The sequence below is a fragment of the Caenorhabditis elegans genome, chromosome V (genome assembly GCF_000002985.6).
Source record: "Caenorhabditis elegans chromosome V".
Lineage (NCBI taxonomy): Eukaryota > Metazoa > Nematoda > Chromadorea > Rhabditida > Rhabditidae > Caenorhabditis > Caenorhabditis elegans.
Window position 1 is genome coordinate 3,987,491 of NC_003283.11, and position 20,661 is coordinate 4,008,151.

Below are 20,661 nucleotides of genomic sequence, written 5' to 3' on the forward strand. Positions count from 1 at the left end.
TCACCCCTGTTCGGTATATTGAGTCATTTTGGGCAAAAACCCCACAAACGCTACTCCACTCTCAAATATGTTTGAAAATTGACTGAGATGTTGGTTTAATTTTGAAGCTGCCTAAAAAGTTAAAATCCACTATTATAAAAGTACAAAATGCTTAAAATCTTTCATATTATGTAACAAAAATCATATTTCGTATCAAACACAAATACCACGTTCCAATATTTTATAACGGCTAACGTTACCACTGTCCAATTTGAACTGATCTATAACTGATCTAGAATCAAACTTTATTTGACGTATAACAGTGATGTTCAAGTAAAAATACCGAGTCTTGTGATCTTGATCAACGAAAAAAACTAATTGAAGATAGACGACGGCACCTATAAAAGAGGCGAAAAACGTGGTAAACATCAGAAAATCATTTTCGTGACTTTTAAAATACAAAAATGATTTCAACTTCTTCAATTCTGATTCTCGTCTTCCTTCTCGCTTGCTTCATGGCTACCAGTGCTCAGTGGGGATATGGAGGATATGGAAGTAAGTTTTTGTGCTTTTTTGATTAAAAAAAAACTTACCTCAATATAAAATTAAATCATTCACACATATTTTTCATTTTCAGGAGGTTATGGTGGATATGGTGGATACGGACGTGGAATGTATGGAGGCTATGGACGCGGAATGTATGGTGGATATGGCCGTGGAATGTACGGAGGATGGGGAAAGTAGACAAATTAGCCTACTAACTATATTCATTCTAAATCTCGTCGATTCCAGCAGTATTCTGATGGTTTGTATACTTATTCCCATATAAAATTTTTGAAATTCAAAAAGTATTATCCACATTGTAACTATTGAGTGAGTGAAACTCAAACAACTCGTTCAAAATTAGTAGAATGTAAAGCCTGCAAGACTAGAACTTCAGTGTGCACGGAAATTTTTTTTTAAGTTTCAGTACTTGACCAGTGCATGATCGTATTGTTTGAGTTACTACCAATACCTTGTAATCCGTTTAAACAATTATATTTGGTATTTTGGATATACTTCTTAAAAACAGCAAGTGGACGATTTGTGATTTCTGTAACTTCGAAACAAAATCTTATCAACTCAACATTTTTGCAAAGTGGTGTTTTACAACATTATTGACATGGTTTGCAAAGTATATTTTGAAAACTTATATGAAAGAATTGAGAAAATTTTGTAACTTCTAACAGGCAATTTCTCAAAAAGTTGAGTTAAAGTTGGATGTTGTGCTAAAATTAAAAGTTGATTTATAATGAAAAAAAATTATTTCAGAAGATCAGATATTTTTTCTGTATTTCTATATAAATTCTCAAAAACCTGGTTTTTCTTATAGTTAAAATTAAAGAGAAATAATCAAATTTTCTGCAAATAAATTTATTTTCTATTTAATAATTTGAGGAGTTGCTCAAAAATTTACTCTAGCTTCATTGCTCCCATTTTGACTGACTTTGAGACCGTTTTTGAAAAACTTCTCGAAACTCTTAATGTAAAGTAAATTTATTATCAAAATTTATAATTGTTTCTCTATATTTTCATAGAACTTTCCTCAAAAAAAACTACGACGCTACTTTTTCACAGTAACTTTTTATACAAATGTATTTGGCAACAAAAAAACATTTCTGATTTGTCATTTTCCATGGATCATCTTGACAAACATCAAAACACTTGAGAAAAATTGCGTATTTTGCCCGATAGGCCATTACCAATTTGACCAAGTGACCAATTCAAAGTGATTCACCAAGTCAGTTCGCCGCGTGCAGGAGGTGGAGATGTGGTAGAAAAAAAAAAGATGATCTTATCAGTTAGTTGTTTGACGAAAAAGGAACCCAAAATGAACAGTATAAAAGATGCCAGGTAACCAGGTAGAATACAGAAAACTTATTTACAAGTTTTTCAAAGAAATATCATTATGATTTCCACTTCTTCACTTCTTATCCTTGTCGTCCTTCTCGCCTGCTTCATGGCTGCCAGCGCCCAGTGGGGATACGGTGGAAGTGAGTTACTTTAAAAGTTTAAATCCTAAATTTTCGATCATTTCTGTTTAACATATCAATATATTGTAACTTTTCAGTGCCATATGGTGGATACGGTGGAATGGGAGGCTACGGAATGGGAGGATACGGAATGGGATACAGACGGCGCATGTGGGGAAGCCCATACGGTGGATATGGAGGATACGGTGGATACGGTGGATGGGGAAAGTAAATTCGATATTTTAAATAATCTTCTGACTTTGTAAATAATAATGAATTTTCGATCTTTATTTGTTATCTTACTCGCAAACTTTGAAACATGTATCTAAAGAAACGAAGAAGACAGAGAATTTCAGGTCAAAGTACAGTGCTGGCCAAAAAGATATCCACTTTTGGTTTTTTGTGTGTAACTTTTTTCTCAAGCATCCATTTGACTTGAATTTTTCCGTGTGCATAAAGCGAAATGTTACGCAAATTTGCGGACCAAACATTACATGATTATCGATTTTTTCTGAATTTTATTTCAATTTTTTGATTTTTTCGTTTTTCCAATTTTCATTATTTTTTTTGAATTATCAATAAAACGCACTCTGTTTGTTGCACTGGATTTGTTTGGTTGATAAATTATTTTTAAGGTATGGTAAAATCTGTTGGGTGTAAAAATCTTTCCTTGGACGTCAAGAAAGCCATTGTAGCTGGCTTCGAACAAGGAATACCCACGAAAATGCTCGCGCTGCAAATTCAACGTTCTCCGTCGACTATTTGGAAAGTAATCAAGAAGTACCAAACTGAGGTGAGTTCGAAAAATATTATTTTTTAATAATAAATGTTTAGAAATCCGTCGCTTTGAGAATCTCGCCCGGCAGGCCTCGAGTGACAACCCATAGGATGGATCGCAACATCCTCCGATCAGCAAGAGAAGATCCGCATAGGACCGCCACGGATATTCAAATGATTATAAGTTCTCCAAATGAACCTGTACCAAGTAAACGAACTGTTCGTCGACGTTTACAGCAAGCAGGACTACACGGACGAAAGCCAGTCAAGAAACCGTTCATCAGTAAGAAAAATCGCATGGCTCGAGTTGCGTGGGCAAAAGCGCATCTTCGTTGGGGACGTCAGGAATGGGCTAAACACATCTGGTCTGACGAAAGCAAGTTCAATTTGTTCGGGAGTGATGGAAATTCCTGGGTACGTCGTCCTGTTGGCTCTAGGTACTCTCCAAAGTATCAATGCCCAACCGTTAAGCATGGAGGTGGGAGCGTCATGGTGTGGGGGTGCTTCACCAGCACTTCCATGGGCCCACTAAGGAGAATCCAAAGCATTATGGATCGTTTTCAATACGAAAACATCTTGGAAACTACAATGCGACCCTGGGCACTTCAAAATGTGGGCCGTGGCTTCGTGTTTCAGCAGGATAACGATCCTAAGCATACTTCTCTTCATGTGCGTTCCTGGTTTCAACGTCGTCGTGTGCATTTGCTCGATTGGCCAAGTCAGTCTCCGGACTTGAATCCAATAGAGCATTTGTGGGAAGAGTTGGAAAGACGTCTTGGAGGTATTCGGGCTTCAAATGCAGATGCCAAATTCAACCAGTTGGAAAACGCTTGGAAAGCTATCCCCATGTCAGTTATTCACAAGCTGATCGACTCGATGCCACGTCGTTGTCAAGCTGTTATTGATGCAAACGGATACGCGACAAAGTATTAAGCATGATTATGTTGTTTTTAAATCCAATTGCTCATATTCCGGTACTTTAATTGTCATTTCCTTGCAACCTCGGTTTTTTCAATATTTCTAGTTTTTCGATTTTTTTGAATTCTTCTGAAGTTTTTTCAAAATCTGTTGAACATTTTTGATGAATATTGTGTTTTTAGATTTTGTGAACACTGTGGTGAAGTTTCAAAACAAAATAACCACTTAGAAAAAAGTTACACACAAAAAACCAAAAGTGGATATCTTTTTGGCCAGCACTGTATCTATTTTTCATAGTTTGTTGCGAACCCAGATTGTGATCCAATTGGTTATATGACCTACTAGAAGATTATTAGAAAATTGTTACTGTTAAAACTTGTAAGGCGCCAGGCGCGGTTCCAAGGCCTGACGCCTGCCTGCAACCGGATCCTCACAGCATTTTCACAACATTCCAAAATTAGGTGTTTTGACAATAAACTGACAAAATCTTATTATATTATTGAGCTCCAACATTCGATTGTTTTGTGTGTTTTTTTTTTGAAATTAATTTTTTCAAATATTTCCAATCAAAATGAACCGGACAAACTGGGCATTAAAAGATTCGTGTATTTTTTGAGATTTGAAAAATTTCGACATTTTCAGTATTTCTATTGTTCACCTGTATTACATATTTATTGTTCTTAAATACTGTATTTCCTCAAGAAAATTTTTTCGGGGTTTTTGATGTTTGAAACAGGGGTAGGCGACCAACGGTTTTTTCCAGCAAATGGGCAAATCGGTAAATTGCGGAAATTGAAAAATTCCGGCAAATCGGAATTCCGATTTGCCCAAGATTTCGAAAAAACAGCAATTGCCGAAAAAATAGCCGGCAAATTGTGGTTTTGCACTTTTTTCTTGGAAATTTCAGAATTTAAATTTTAAAAATTATACGTATCCTATAAATGATCCTACATCTGTTTTGAAAAGCACACAAATTCTATGAAAATATCTAGAAAAAACGAAAAACAAATTTCAAAAAGGCACAGTTTCCGTATTATAAAAAAATCCCTCTAAAACTGCCGGCAAATTGATTTCCGGCAAACGGCTAATCGGCAATTTTTTTAGAAAACTACACAGCTTTTACTCATAAAACTTTCCCGATTCAATTTTTAATTCATTTGTCCTGATTTCAAGAAAATAACAATATAACTTCCAGGCACGTCATTTCCATCAAGTTCTAGTCATCAACAATATGTCCTGCCAATTTATGGGCATCATTAAAAAGACATATAAGTCTACATATATCACATGCCCTATGTTTACTTTTTCATTTTTTTTCCGTATTTTCTGATCATAAATCGTGGAAATAGCAAACCAGTTTATTTGCCTTACCCCCTTTTTTTCAAATTCCAACTTCTCATCATTTCCGTCATCTGCCCAAATTTTCTGTCTTGGACACGGAAACTAAAGGGTCAGTGTAAAGCGTTTCATTCAAAAATTTAGAAATACGAAAGATACCGAAAGTATCGTTCTCTGCAATACTTTTGATCCATATTTTCGAAAAATAAGTTCAAATGCATATCTGTTCGGTCTTTACTTGCTCCCATGAGCATGAACTTTTTCTCCATTCTCAGACGTTGCATTGACTCGACAAATCCGTTTTCTTCACGAGAGCGGGGTAAGGTATGCGCAAAGTTCACCTGAAAATTGAGAAATTGATCATCCATTGTATAGTTCATCACGTATTTAGAATGGTCATGCAATATGGAATGTCATCAGTCTGACCTTGAACATTCTAATTTTTTAGCGGTTAATTTTCTGTTCAGTCAGTGTTCAGTCAAGTTATATTTATTTTGAAACTGAATTTGTTGATTTTTATATTGATTAAAAACTTCTATCAGCCATAAAACTGGATTTTTAAAATTTAAAAAAAATCGAAAAAAATTTTTTTTAGACTTTACCCGCTTCTTAACCAACTTTCACCAACTTTTACCAACTATTCCAGTTGTTCAGAGCATGAAAACGCTGCCCAATTCAACCAACTATATGTCCAATTTTTGTAAATGGCAGTTAGAAAGTGGCAAGAGTTGTTGGCGGCGATTTACCAAGTTCGGAAAACTTTGATAGTTGGTATATTGATCTATTTTCTTGATTTTTAAATTCTCACCGTACCAAAGTATTCAAAATTACCTGACAAACTGGAGGAAGAAAATCGTAATAGTCTCCCAAAAACTGTTGAAACAAAAGGTGAGAAGATCCTTTGGAAGGTCCCACTATCAAAACATCGATCACCGAGCTGATACGTTTCAGCGAGTTTGCCAAACCTTCAGCTTTCAAAGACGAAAATTTCAAGTGATGAATTGTGCAGGATTTTAGAATTTTCTGGAATATTTCAGTTGATAATCATTTTCATTTGTAATTCTATAAAACTCACATCAAGATCCAGATCTCGGAGGGAAGAGTCACCGTCAAATGAAACGACAACGGCGGTACATGTCTCTGTGAATTTTGCTTTACTCTTCTGAAAATTTATAATATGTATTAATAGAGAATTAATTTTACATAAATTTTATAAATTTTAAAAATTACTTCTATCATATTTTTCACTTTGAACATTGTCATTTCACTTCTCAACGTGAATCTTATCACGCTCATCTGAGCATTCGTCGAGCACCAATTTAAAGATTCTGGCAATTTTCTCCACATTGTTTCAAATTTGTCTTTGTTCGTCTCCTCAAATAGATCATAAACACATTTATCAACTGCACAAAGATATCCATATATCATCGGATCTTTTCCTTCCAACGGGATTTGCTGAAATTTCCGATTTGGAAATTTTTGAATAAGTTCTTAATTTTAGAATAACCTACACATGAATAAACTGTAGTGTTTTGTAAGACACTGAAAATTGAGCTTATCAAATAAAGAAATACTATAGTTACAGACGCTGAGAAAATAAGAAGTCGAAATCGCATTCGATACATTTTTGACAGTAAATTCCAACAGACATAAAGAAGCGGTTGTAGACGAAAAAAACTGTGGCAAAATGGTGTAGATGGTTATCCATGTAGTAGTAAGGGAGATTTGAAGTTTTGATTTGGGATGAAAAGAGGAATAGTATGACATGAAGCTTAGGCTCCACACGTTTTCATTTTTGAAAACGTAAAATTAAAGTTTAATGTGTCCTATACAAGTACCGAAATGAGTCCCGTTAACTTACAACTTGTTATAGCTTACAGCGTTAATTTGTTAGTTATTCCTATAAAAAGCATTCGACATCTCGTGAGTCCAAAATCGACTAAAAATCAAAAACAGAATAACCAGGATAAAGTTGGAGAAATTAAAATAATTTGTGTCTAATCTTTTCATTCAAAAAAAGCTTTAAAAAAATATATGGCAGACATAGGGTTCAGGTCAGATTCTCTATTAGTATTGTACCCCACTACTTGATATTGAAAAGTTATATCTTGATTTATTTTCAGATATTAATAACAAATAGACAACGTACCCTTACAATTAGAAACATAAATGAATGATAATTTACGGAATACAAAAATTGTAACAATTCGTGGGACATCAGAGAAAAGTTTTATTCAAAAAAAAACTGGAACTTTTAGATGGTGTTCAGCTACTGATCCGATTCATCGACGATACTCGTTTTTTCGTTTCTTTGCACAACAGGAACTTCCGAACTTCTGGATTAAATATTACAACCACCAATCTAAAAATCAGCACAAAAAGAATTTAAAATGTTTCTAAAAAAATACCCATCCACTGCGTGCACAGCTACCCAGGCAAATGACGTGCCAAAAAACACGATCCACTTGTTGGAAAAATATTGGGGAATAAAAAAGTAGGTGAGAAGCTCAAGCAAGAACACGGAGCCTTGTGTCACTGTCTGCTTGAGAAATCGCATTTCTCTAGAGGACAATTTGTTTTGCGCCTGTTCAGTTATATTTACGGAGATCTAAATATTTTGCTTTTTTGAAATAAAATAATTGTTGTCATACCTTTCTAGACATTCGTCTGACTTTAATAACTGTTAATATATCAATGAGCATTATTACTGCAACAATACACGCGTTTTTGACAAAATCTCCATACCAGCCAATGTTTGCACACAGCTTAGAATCGGTGAATGTGAGAAAATCCGACTTGTCTTCGTAGTAGATATGGCATAAAACTATAACACAGAAAATTACATAATAAAGCATCAAATTGAAAAAAAAAGTACTCACTTTCATAAAGGTATATGGCCACTGACCCAGTAAATAACCAAATTAAAATTATTAAAATTTTTGAGTTTTTCTCATTGAAAATATTATGATATTGATAAGGAATCCAGACCGCGCAGAATCTGTTGAGTGATATTGCTAGGTGAATCATTACGGAGAGCTCATAGCAAAGAAGAAGCACGAATCCGCAGTGATGGGACATTTCTTTCATTATAGCATTGTCCCTGAAACAAACTTTGTCTATAGTTTTAAGAAGAACTTTTAAAACTTACAAAAGGACCATTGGACAAAAGTACAATAAGAAAGTGGTTGAGTGAAGACCATCTACGAGAGCTTGATTTGCAGAGAGAAATCCAAAAGAGTGATTGAAACATTCCAATCGTTGAATCGCGTAGAAAATTGTCCAATTCAGAATTGAACCGAGAAATGAGATCTGAAAATCTTTGTTTTAGCTTTTTTGGAAATGTGGTAAATTTTGGCAAATAACTTGAACAAACCGGCAACAGGGCATATAATGTTTGATTGGTAATATCCATTTCATCTTCCATTGCGAAAATTTTTGAGCAATTAACAATTGATTGAAAAAATGAGAAGCTGAAGCTCTTGTACTGAAACGGAATTCAAATTTTTTTATGAGCCACAGCTGAATTTTTGAACATAGGTTCTCGTGATAGCCCTTCGGGAAAAAAAAAGAAAAACAACGGTTTGTCTGGACAAGTGACTCATGAACCTGAGAATTGGCTAGTTAAGATTCAAACTTTAAATCGAAGAACAACACGTTTGAAATAACAAGGCATAATTAGACCTTGAGATATGGCTCTGAGATCGCAGATTTTTGGGTTTCGAGTACATTATGACGAGATAGCCTTTGGGAATTATAGGTTTTTGTTTGAGATTGAAGAAAAACGTTTTCGATAATATAATTGTTTTATGATCAGTGAGTCAATGATAAGCTGAAAGAAAAATCGTAATCGTGTGTGGTTACAAACATTTTGAACGAAAATGCGACTAAAATTCAAACGGGAGGACTTTACAAGTGCAAATTTTCAAAAATTTATTGGAAAGCTTGACAACTTATTTGAAGAAAAATTCTCCAATTTTTTAAAACATTTTACGCAAAAATCAAAAAATACCGAATTATTTTTGAATTCCCCGCAAACAAATAATCTAGTTTCAAAATTTTTTAAAGCATTTTCAATTAAATTTGCCGGAAAACTCAAATTTTTGTTTCCGCAAGAATTTAAAAATCTTTCGGCCCTTTCTAGATAAAAATTGAAAAAAAAATCATTAAAATTTTTGAAAATGTTTTATTACTCTGAAAATAAAAGTGACCAAACAAACCAACATTTTATAATAAAATTTCTTGGAACTCCTCAAAAAATGGCTAAATTTTGCCTGCTTGACCTTGTCGCAAATGAAAAATTTCGTACAATTTTTCTTCCTTTCAAATAATTTTTTTTTCAAATTTCAAAACTTGAGTAGCGCCAGTCGGGAAGTTGTCAAAACCGTTTTTATTGTGCCAGAATCACCAAATATCTTTCAAAAACTTTTCAAGCACTATTTGAAATTTACTGTGAGTTTTTGCCATTTTTGAGAAAACTATAGCATGTTCAAACCACTACAATATTTGAAAATAAACAAAGACAATGATCAACTTCCAAAAAAGTGATAAATAATGACATTTTCCCATTTATCAAAAAATCATATCCATTTAAATTCATTAAAAACACACATTATTCGTCATCTTTCAAAACAGGAATAGGGAATTTGCTGGTGTCTCTAGAAATGTCTCGTTTCAGCAAAAAATGGATAAATTCTTCTTCAGTAAACAGAGTGTACATCTCGTCCGGATCGTTTTTGTATGCACTCAGATCCATCTGGAAACGCCACAGAAAATGCATATATTATTTTCTATAAAAACACAAACCGTTCCGTCATGAATCAAAATGAGTGGCCCAATGCGTGAGTGATGGTACGGGTGAGATTTAGCGTTGAAAAGGTTTTTATCTGGGAAAGAGTCCATCACAAAACCTCCTTGGGATGTTGCTAGAATAGTGAGGGATGCCACTGCAAATTTCAAATCTAATTAAATATTTTCGAAAAAAAAATTGCCTACAGTTCTTGCATTTTTTCATCACAATAGCCAAAAATACACCGTGCATGTATGGCATCATTCCCTTGGCCATTGACTCACTCCATTGAATGATTGTATTGTAAGTAACGCCCTTGTACTTGACACTCTCAACTAAATACTTTGAATCGTGCTCAATAAGTTTTCCGTCCGCCAAACAATCTGTCATCCATTCTTCTTTAACAATTATAGCACCATTGAATATCCAGATCAAAATTTCCAACTGGTCAGTTTCCAGGATTCCGTGCTCATTTTTTTTCACTACTACATGAGTGGTCGTGGGCATAGCTTCATCGGATGTCTGAAAAATATTCAATTTTTCATGGGCATGGTTGCAAATTGCTTTGTTTAAAAAAACTGAAGACACAAAAATAGGTAAAAGAAAACAGTAGGGCTTCCATGCGGCGTCACTCTCACGCCGCGATCGAAATTTTTATAGCGATGCGCGGAACCCAAAAAATGTCGCACGCGGGTGCGATAGGGTATGACACTATTTGGTGCAAACTTGGCTCCGCGTCCGACACTTTTTGGGTTCCGTGCATCGCTATAAAGATTTCGATCGCGGCGTGAGGGTGGCGTTTGCGGCGTGGGTTGCGGCGCCGCATGGGAATCTTAGAAAACAGTTTCACACCTACGTCATGCCTACCTGCCTACCTACACGACAACATCATGCCATACTACGAGCCTACACACCTACTTTGTTGACTTACTGGCCTGCCTAACGCCCACCTATATATGTAAGTACCTCATGCCTACCTGAGTGTATCATGACCAGTTTGTGTCGTCCTAGTTGCTTACTTCTTTGCAATCTATATACCAACCCCATGCCTACCTAGGTGCCTAAATGCCTACTTTATGCCAACCTACGTGACCACACGCCTACCTTTTGGCTACCTATGTGCCCACGGGTTTTTTTATGCCTGCCTTCGTGCCTACTTTATACCTAAATAGGCGCCTCTATACATACATCAAGCCTCCTTGCCTACTTCGTACCGATCTGCGTGGCGACCTAATTGCCAATCTTATACTTAACTACGTGGCTCTACGCTTTCATCAGGCCTACCTTAGAGCCTGCACGCCTATTACATGCCCTCTCACGCGCCGACGTGTTTACCTAATTTCCACCTACAAGCCTTCATGCCTGCCTACCGACCTATATTATTGGTAGATAGACTTACTATTGATGAAAATTTGTCCATGAACCGATTCGTTAGCAAGTTGTCCGTCCTTTCTTCGATCCAGATATGAAATGAACTAACTGGAAATTTTTGGGGAACATCTGAAATTGGATTTAATTATTTGTCTTGCACCTTCTGACCAACTCATTCTGAACGCCTTTTTTGAGTGCTTTTGATAAATTTTTTGAATCTCAGCAAACTGCTCGCTTTTGTCTGGAAACGTCTCTTTGAAATTCCACGGAATCGTTTGAATTGGAATTTGATTTTTGGAATTCAGAATATCTCGATCCGCTCCGTGCTTGATAAGAAGATCGACAAATTTGGGTTGCCCAGTTTTTGTTGCCGCGTGGAGCGCAGTGTTTCCGTATTCTGAATTTCTTGCAAAAATTAAAAGTAAAGAGCTAGTTAAAAGGAATTACTGTTGTATGCATTGACATATGATCCAGCTTTCAGAGCTTTCAAAAAGTTTGTCATATTTCCTTCTCTCACCGCATCCAAAAGCGAATTTTTGCCTTCCACCTTGTCCATGAAGACCTAAAAATTGAATATCAGAGTTAAATACGTTTATCAGTGATTAAATAAGAATTTAAATGACACAAAAAATAAAATAAAAAAACCTACAGAATATCTCCACCTCTTTTCAAAAATTTCGGATTTCCCAAAATAGTAGAGATATAAGTTTGTGTACTTTTCTCTTCCAGTTGCTGTCAATCCATATATCACCACATAAGCAATCAATATCAAAAGGGCAACTCCAATGCAAATCAATAAAATCTCCAGCCACAATATCGTCTTAACGGTCACCGTGTTAGTTTTCACATGTCCAAATATTTCATCATAGAATTCTGTCAATGAGATGACTGTCACACGAGCTCCTTTTAAAGTGGAATGGTGTTTTGAAAATTCCAAATCAATTTCCTGAGCTACTTTCATTTTCTCTTTGGCTTTCAATTGCTCGACAGAGTTGCTGTACTCCAAGTTTACTGAATAGTTAAGTATCAAAACCAGATTATTTTGCAGCCAACTTACTCAGTAATTGTCTCAATGTAAAATGATCCCCAGATATCCCTTGAATTTTCGATGCTTCTTCGAAAACTTCAGTCATTTCCAAGACTCCTTTGTTTCGAACTCTGTTTGCAATTTTATCAACTTCTTCCGTGCCATTTACCAGTTTGCCTATCAGAATTTCAGGCTTCAGCCATTCGATCAATCCATTTTTAAGAATGATTTGTTTGACTTCATCCGGAAATTCTGTAATATTCAGGAGTCGCTTCCGGTTCCTTCGTGTTTTCTCCAAATCTTCCAAAACTTTTGCGCTTAATCCAATGCTTTCCGACAAAACCATTGGAGTTTGCAGCGAGAGAACAAGTGAGTCATTTTTAGAATTTTTTTGCCCAACGTTCCGAACAGTTTTCTCTAGATTTTCCGTATTATTTTGAATCTAAAACTAGAGAAATGAAGACTAAAAACCAATAAATCCAACCGTTGTAACTTGTTCCAAAAGCGAATTTATTTCACCCATAGTTACATCCGTCGTAAACCGGACGACACTTTCCAGAACATTCAAAACTTTGGTTATTTTCGAGAAATCAAATTTGTTATTTCTGGAAATAAATAATCTTTAAAGGACAACTAACAGTTCGGGGTGTTTATGAAATATAGACTCAAAATGTGCATGTGGCGTCAGGCTGCCCCATTTCGGTTTGATCTACAAAAATTGCGAGAATTTTTCCCCAAAAAAAGTGACGTCAGCACGATCTTAACAATGAAAATTAAGTTGTAAAGTCTGCGTCTTAATTCCCGCGTTTTTCGTAGATCTACGGAAATCAAACCGATATGGGACCGCCTGACACTACGCGCCCAAATCGAATTCAAAACATCTAGTATCTGAAAATTAGCACAATTGATATTGAAATTTTTTCGAATAATGTTGGAGAGTACGAAAAAATTGTTTACGAAATTTCGTCAATTTGAGCACATTTTGAGTCGATACTTCAAAAATACCAGTAAAACTTACTTCAAAAATTCATCCATTTCAATTATCTGTGTTTCCTTCAGAATATCAGCCATTGTTATTGTCGCCTTCATCGGAATTACTGCAGTCATCTCTTTGAGTTTTCCAACTTTTGAGAATAGATTTGCCAGGTTTTCCAACACGTTAAAAGCATCGTAACTATTATCTTCGGTTGCTTTGAATATATAGGCCTTCTGTGCTTGAATGTGAACCTGAATCTTGTCTCTCAACATAAAAGGATTGTAGATGGATTCATTTTTTGCATCGATTATCTCGCCAGAAGCTGTACTCAAATCATCTCGATAATGTTTTCATATTTGAGATTTCCAAACTAAGATTTCCCAAAAATTGCAAATGCTCGGTGCTCTCTATGATTTTGCCTCTAAGTGACAAATCTTCGTTTCGCATCATTTTGCTCCGTGCTTTATGCATTCTGTTAAGCTCCAAAATTGCTGAACTTGAATCAAACTCGACCACATTTTCTAGCAATTTTGGAGTGATCAAAAGAAACTCTGAAATCACATCACGAATCTTGACATCCTTGCGAATGACTGACGCTTGAATCGAAATCGCATTTGTGACACGAGACAAGATCCGAAAGTCTTCAGATATCAACTGAAGAGCTGAGGGGTCTGTAATAACAATTAAACTGAAAAATTAAGATTTTGAATCTGCAACTCACCGGGTTCTCCTAGCGCAAGTAGAGTTGAGAACACAAATATGATTCGGAGAATTGACGGAAAAATGTGCATTTTGAGAAGTTCTGAAATTTAGAATGAGTTTAGAGAAAATGAGTTCAAAAACTCACTGATAGTGAAGATGTAAAATCAATGAATAGTTGAATAAATGTGAAAATAATTGAATATCTTGTTTTTTTTTCTACCGAGGAATGAAATGGGAACACGTATTAAAATTGAGTTGTGAATGAAATTATTTTATTTCAAAATGTTTTTTTTTCTTCATAAAATGTAAAAATTAGAATAAACTGAAACGTGTAGAACATATTTGAGTACTTATAAAAGTATTTAAACTGGTATAGTTCGTTAGCATACTTAATACGGAAAAAAAAAACATTTCATTCAGATTTTACTCATAAAAAATCTAAAATCACAATTGTTCATTATCTGATAATCTCCTAAATTTTGATATATACGTATTGAGTGGGAAAAATGATATGATCAAAAACCTTTTGCCCCTTTGAAAAATAATGATTAGAAACTGTAAAATATTATTAACTGTACAGTTCTTTTGTATTATCGGAACTCAAAATATTTGCATACATAACTTTGTTAATTTCTTGAATCGCAAACGTAAAAATCTAGAAGAACCACCTCCTTCTTTAAAATTGGCTCAGTTCTGCAAACGCCTGAAAAATTGAGAATTCGCAGAAAAAAAATCGAGAAAAGGTTACAAGTGTAATTTATTTTGCCAAAAATTAAAAATTATATTCACAAACATAAAAGATATGATAAACATTTCACAAGTCTTAAGCGGAAAAATGTCGTTCTTTCAGGTGGACAGATCTGTGACGCACTTGGAGGTTGGAGATTTTTGGAGGCGATAGGTGAATTTTGTGTTTTTGATGAATACACGTTGCAATCTCACTCGGGGATTTAGATTTCAAAAAAAAAGAAAAGCTCTTGTCGGATATCCTCCGGGAGGTGATCGAACCAAATATCCGTTGACATTTTATATTTCCTTTCACACGGTTCTGGAGTTGGTCCAGGTTCAGTAAACCGGTAAATAATAATTCCATGTCCAAACTGGTGACCGCCACGTTCCACGTAAGCAACTTTTTTTTGAAGACGCAAACACCGGGATGAAACTGCAGTACACGTTCTTAATTTAAATTCAACCGATTTCATAGACTGGTTGTTTCCTGTGACGACTCGCAGCTGATTCTGACAACTGTAAACAAGTGGAACGACTGACGACTTCTCTCCTGCTGATTCACCTGCAATAATTGGAATTTGCAGGGAATTTTCAACAAGTTCATTAAAAGCGCTAATACTATTTTTAGAACTTTAATTATAAAACTTACGAGGTTTCGATGAGGAGTTCTCATCCCAGGGACCCAAGTCATCCGTCATCAGTAGTCGGAAGTCCACTTCTCCGCCGTTGACAAAGAAGACAAACACTCCTTTTGCAGTTGTGAAGGGTGGTAGAACAGGTACTTTGCTGTTCATACATCCAAATTCTTCACTGAAAATGAAGATATTAAATTTGGCATTCTTATAGTAAACTAACATCAAATCGGATCGATTTACTAGGTAATACAGTTGACGATTACAGTCGTTCCAAAACGTCAAGTCATCAAGTTGCATATAAAATGTTCCATCGACTGCAACTTGTGGTGGCAATTTGAACGAACGAGTGTTGAACGTTCTATGCTTTGACATGACACACTGCATACCATTCTGTAATTTTCATTTTATTAAGTTTTGATTTGTTGTTCTCCTGATGACATACAATTGTATCACAATCTCTTGTGGTGATTGGCAGGTAATGCAGAGCGCATAGACGAGGAACACAGCACTGTAGGTGTATTCGTATAGGATCAAAGCGTGGCCTAAAACCTCTCTCGACTGCCGCTCGACCATATAGAATATCTATAAATCGAATAATCAGTTAATAAACGTCGAATTAATCAATCTTCGTTACCTGTTTTTGAATTCTTGGCTGCTTGTAGCTCCACGAGTCCAACCGAATCAGTGCATATGGGTACATTCGATAGTTTGCATCTTCTTTAATCTGAAAATAGTATATATAGGTACAAGTAGCGGCATCATATGTCATACCAAGAATTCTCGATTGTCACAATCACGAATGACTCCGTACTTTCTGGTCTTCGTCGGGTAGCTCGTTGGGAAATACGGCGACAAGCCGTTTTTCCCAAGTATTGAACATATAATTGAGAATCATCCTCTTGTGTGCAACCCAGCCAAACTTGTTAGGACTCAGTTTGAGGTAAACTCCAGGTCCGCGACTTCCCGTGATGAGTTGTGGTTCGAACTGAAAGAATGCAAGTAAAAATTAAGGTAACCAAGAATTTGAACACAAACCGGAGAATCACCGTCACTTCCACTATGCTCATCTCGAAGTGCTCTTCGCAAATGATGATTTCCATGTAGAAGGTGAAGTGGACTTGGGGCGTTTCCAGTGATCATGTAGTCATAGACAATCATCACATTGCCGAAGACTTTATTTTCATGAGTCCCGTAGAAAATCTGAAAAAAATATATACATATTGCGTTCAAATATTTTTAGGTGATCACATTTTTTTCTGAGCCTCTGCTCCCGTGGAAGTTTTGCGTTGTATTCTGTCAATTGATACGTATCGTCAACAGTCCCATGCTTGGCCATGTTCAGTTTGCCGTTGATGCAAGCAACTGGATGTCTCCGGACTTTCGGTTTGATAGAGGAACCAGTTGCATTCGGACCAGTATTGGTCACACTCCAAGGGCGGAGATCATCGAGTGAAACATCTTTCGTGTTTTTTTGCTGAGCCCCATCCACGAAAAACACGAAACAGACTTTGTCCGCAACCAAGGGAGGGAGATCCGGACGTTTTGAAAGAAGCAATCCTCTTTGACGTCTGAAAATCCGACAGTGTAAAATATTTAAAAAATTTTTTATAAATAAGGTAACCACGTAGACTACTTTTTTCGAAGCCGCGAACACCGGGATAATATCACAGCGTATCACACAACGAATGGGAGAAGGAATAATAAAAATAAGGGACAAATAAGACGAACGGTGAGAAAAGCGAGGTTCCGGTGGGGAGCAGAACTGGCAACAAAAAAATATTTTGGACCAAAAAACAAAAAACCAAAAATTGAAATTTGAAAAAAAACCAAAAAAATTGCTTTTTAATTTAATTTTTTAACCGCAAAAAATTAAAAAAAATTTTGGCTTTTTTTTCGTCTAAAAAATTAATTTTTTGTCAAAACGCAAAAAAAAACCAAAAAACCAAAAAAGTCCCAGCCCCGGTGGGGAGGCGTGTCCGCCGCTACATAAGAGACGCAGAGAAATAGAGGGCGACGCAACACTTTCTAAAAGGAAAGTGTGTGCACTCGCGCTCAAGGTCGTAGGTCAAAACGAGTGGTGGTCAAAGAGTTATGAGTCTAGTCGGGCGACGGTGGATTGCAATTTGAAAGGAGGCTTTCTCAAAACTTGGAGTAGAAATGCAATTTTTCCATGGTATGTTTGAACATTGAAAATTTTAATTTCTACTCGAAGTTTTTTTGAAAACCAGCTGAAATAATCGTGACCGTCGGGATAAAATCGTAATGAAAGACTGAAAAAAGACGGTTCTGTGGTGCTTCTGTCGAATCAAATGCCAACACTATTGTAGCGCCCAAGGAGAACAAAACTTCCAAAATTTTGGATATAGAAACGGAAAGTCTTCCACGGGGGCAGTACTAGTTTTTTCTCATTTTGTAAGACATTGTTCCATTTTTTTAAATTCATTTTTACAAAACAAATTAAAAAATCTGAAAAATCAAGATTTGATTTCTCAAACAAGAGTCAATGAATCATTTTTGAAAAAATCCATCTGCCGTTGTTTACCTATTCAAACATCACTTCCTTTTCCCACACACATTTTCAAGAATTCCATTTTCTTTTCAATTTTGAGATTGTGTTTTTTAAACTCAAAAAACTATTTAAAAAAAATTTAAACTTGCTTGTTGGATTCTTTCGTGTTTGATTGTTGATTATCAAATTGTTTTCTATTTGACCACCCAAGAAACCAAGACTATTTCAGCTGTCAATTATCAGTCATAACTCGAGTTCATAAAAACAATATTTCTAATTATTAGAATAAAAATTCATTATTTCAAAAAGTCGCACAAATGCTCAATTGTTCCTGCTCATTTGAAGAACCATTTGGATATACAATTGTCCACTACATCTGCACATCTATCTCATTTCCTGTTTATGGGCTATCAATTTGGATACTTATATTCAGAACACCATCGAATTTCAGTGATTACCGGAAATATTTGGTTTTGCATATATTCTCGTGAGAGTTTTTCAAAATTTATTAATTGAAAGAAAGTCACAGGCCCAGTGTCTAGAGGTGTTTGATGCACAAAAGATCACATCTACCTCATACCTACCTGCCTACGTTTTAACCTACTTTCTACCTTTCTATGTATATGTCTATATACCAATTTGTTATTTCTCTTACTAATTCTGTTACTAACTACTACTACTACTAACTACATGCATGTCTGCTTATTTTTCTAGTTTATGTCTGTCTGCTTATGTGCCTACCTCCTACCTTCGTGCCTACCTGCAACCTACTTACTTCAAGCCTGTCTATCCACCATCCGTATTTTATGCTTCTCTACCAATGTTCTTAAGACAAGCATGTTTGTTTAGATGCCTATTTCATACCTGCCTGCCTGCATGTATGCCTACTTTATGCCAATCTACCTACGTATCTATTTCATACCTGCCTACGTGCTTACTTCATACCTACCTATTTATAACCTGTCTATATGTGTTCTTTTATCAAGCCTTTCTGTTCATGTGCCTGTCTGGTGCACCCCTCATGCTTGCCTGTTTATGTTCCTACTTCATTTGCCTGACTTTGTTCCTTTGTGCTTACCTTACGCCTACCTACCTCTGTGCCTACCTGGTACCTGCTTGCATGTTATTACACAAGTTTTCCGCTTTTGGGCCGTTTGTGACGTCCACCTGCGTGCCTTTTAAGCTCACTTCGACGGTGATCTCCCAAATTGTTGGGTGTTTTCACTAAACCTCCGTAATTGAAATTATTCACCGTCTAATCCAAATTTCAGTGGTCTTCTATTAGAAGTGTACATGGGAATCATATGGAAGGTGACTGTAGTATTGCCAATTCCAATCATGTGCTCAAACAGCTTCACAGCCGAATATGCTCCAATAATTTTCCTATTCCTTCCTGCTTGCCTAATTTACACCGGGATATCTATAATTTCTCTATTTGTCTATCGAATGGAAGCAGTTGTCATTCATGCGTCAGAAGGGTCTATAGCAAGAAGATGCGTAATGTACTTGAGATACATGTTCTTTATATGCGTGGTTTTCGTGTGCATTTTTACAATTTTGAGTTATCCAGACTTGAAGCATCAGAACGAGTATAAATTAAAAATGGAACAGGTATGTGGTTACAGTTATTGATAATTTAAACTCATCACGAAAACTATACAATTTCCAGAGATTCGGTCAATTTCAACCGTACATGTGGTGTGATAATTGCTTCTTTTTCAACTTTGATTCAACAATTTTCAAATTGTTTTATGTGATATGTGCAGTTACAGTAGTCACAGGCACTACATCAGCAACTATCGCTTTTGGAATAACAATTAAATGTATAAACTCAGTGAGAACTCGATTATCTGCAAAAACTAAACAGATGCATCGAAACTTTTTGATAAGCTTACTTATAGCGGTAATTTTATATATTTTTTTAAAGAAAATATTTTTTTTTAATTTCAAATTATAGGCTGCAATCCACGGAGGTTGCATTTTGATTCCATTACTTGGTTTTCTCTGGGCCATTTCATTTGTTGTCAGCTTATCCCGTACGTGAAAGCGTAAATTTAACTTTTACTATCGATTTTTTTTCCAGAATGTCCATATTTCCCTTACATTTTGGTCTTAATAATACAAGAGCACGGAGCTGTGTCCACAATCACAATGTTTTTGTCCAATAATTTGTTGAGGAAGGCGTTGATGCGAATGCTGATGATTCCGGAGTCGAGAAGCAGTAACAACTTACCGAGTCAAAATCTACAAAGCACCAATATAATGTGAACAGGAAATTTTGGAAGCGAAATTATATATTTTTTAATCGAAAAATTACTGATAGAATGATTTAATGAATGTCTAAAAATTATTGGTTCGCAATATAAGGCAAACACCAACTTCCGCATTGGCCAACTCATCTCATTGCTGAAAATTGATAAAATCCCGTAAATGCTAAATAGCATATTCTAGATCTCAGCTGACTTTTTAATAATTTGAAATTAATATAATAATCCAGCTGCCACATCTTCAAAAAATAACAAGGATACGGGAAGAAAAAGCCTCCTCTGTTATGAAATCACCATAACCTCAGTCAGATTTATTCAGATTTGTTTAAAAATTTTTACCGTATTTTCCCTAATAGGCTCACACAGTGTTCATAGACCAATTTTCGTGACTACTGTTACCTTCTGGGCCCATTTTTTTCTAGTGAGCAACTTTTTGATACTACTAGATCAATTTTCCTGTCAATAAACTAATTTTAGTTCTGCAGGAGTTGTCTGCGAGTAATAAAATCAATGCGCAAAAATTATTAAATTCTCAATTGAATAACAAATGGCAGAAAGTCAATCAACTTTGAGTAAACTTTGACTGATCACCGATCAATTTTTAAAAAAAATCTTTTCACAACGTTAAGGCTACA

General features: G+C 35.6%; 5 protein-coding genes and 2 pseudogenes across 7 annotated transcripts; 3 read left to right on the top strand and 4 right to left on the bottom strand.

The window, feature by feature from the left end:
* Positions 1-409: 409 nt before the first annotated feature.
* nlp-28 (QWGYGGY-amide) lies at positions 410-826 on the top strand. Its single transcript, NM_071709.6, has 2 exons — positions 410-534; positions 617-826. The coding sequence occupies exons 1-2, from the start codon at positions 444-446 to the stop codon at positions 721-723; spliced, it is 198 nt and encodes a 65-aa protein (NP_504110.1). The 5' UTR covers positions 410-443; the 3' UTR covers positions 724-826.
* Positions 827-1,887: 1,061 nt separating this feature from the next.
* nlp-27 (Neuropeptide-Like Protein) lies at positions 1,888-2,280 on the top strand. Its single transcript, NM_071710.9, has 2 exons — positions 1,888-2,012; positions 2,090-2,280. The coding sequence occupies exons 1-2, from the start codon at positions 1,928-1,930 to the stop codon at positions 2,221-2,223; spliced, it is 219 nt and encodes a 72-aa protein (NP_504111.1). The 5' UTR covers positions 1,888-1,927; the 3' UTR covers positions 2,224-2,280.
* Positions 2,281-5,137: 2,857 nt separating this feature from the next.
* Positions 5,138-6,658, bottom strand: K09D9.9 (Usp domain-containing protein). The gene is made up of 5 exons (NM_071712.3): positions 6,536-6,658; positions 6,255-6,479; positions 6,100-6,186; positions 5,856-6,047; positions 5,138-5,365 (listed from the first exon to the last, which is right to left on the bottom strand). Exons 1-5 carry the CDS (start codon positions 6,647-6,649, stop codon positions 5,165-5,167), a joined length of 819 nt encoding a protein of 272 aa, NP_504113.1. The 5' UTR covers positions 6,650-6,658; the 3' UTR covers positions 5,138-5,164.
* Positions 6,659-7,289: 631 nt separating this feature from the next.
* srx-62 (G-protein coupled receptors family 1 profile domain-containing protein) lies at positions 7,290-8,448 on the bottom strand (the record flags this gene model as incomplete). Its single annotated transcript, NM_071713.1, has 6 exons — positions 7,290-7,386; positions 7,433-7,632; positions 7,676-7,848; positions 7,904-8,124; positions 8,173-8,333; positions 8,398-8,448. 6 exons carry the CDS (start codon positions 8,446-8,448, stop codon positions 7,290-7,292), a joined length of 903 nt encoding a protein of 300 aa, NP_504114.1.
* A 1,185-nt stretch (positions 8,449-9,633) lies between these two features.
* Positions 9,634-13,975, bottom strand: K09D9.11 (annotated as a pseudogene). Its single transcript has 11 exons — positions 13,906-13,975; positions 13,227-13,855; positions 12,693-12,813; positions 12,239-12,650; positions 11,831-12,192; positions 11,629-11,743; positions 11,354-11,578; positions 11,210-11,310; positions 10,017-10,332; positions 9,828-9,967; positions 9,634-9,777 (listed from the first exon to the last, which is right to left on the bottom strand). Coding segments are annotated over exons 1-11 (2,635 nt in total).
* An 861-nt stretch (positions 13,976-14,836) lies between these two features.
* K09D9.12 lies at positions 14,837-16,819 on the bottom strand (annotated as a pseudogene). The gene is made up of 8 exons: positions 16,499-16,819; positions 16,286-16,450; positions 16,022-16,235; positions 15,885-15,974; positions 15,693-15,832; positions 15,471-15,640; positions 15,265-15,425; positions 14,837-15,177 (listed from the first exon to the last, which is right to left on the bottom strand). Coding segments are annotated over exons 1-8 (1,602 nt in total).
* Positions 16,820-18,028: 1,209 nt separating this feature from the next.
* On the top strand, positions 18,029-20,075 carry srh-8 (Serpentine Receptor, class H). Its single transcript, NM_071716.2, has 5 exons — positions 18,029-18,246; positions 19,031-19,370; positions 19,429-19,662; positions 19,717-19,795; positions 19,843-20,075. The coding sequence occupies exons 1-5, from the start codon at positions 18,077-18,079 to the stop codon at positions 20,025-20,027; spliced, it is 1,008 nt and encodes a 335-aa protein (NP_504117.1). The 5' UTR covers positions 18,029-18,076; the 3' UTR covers positions 20,028-20,075.
* The last annotated feature ends 586 nt before the right edge of the window (positions 20,076-20,661 follow it).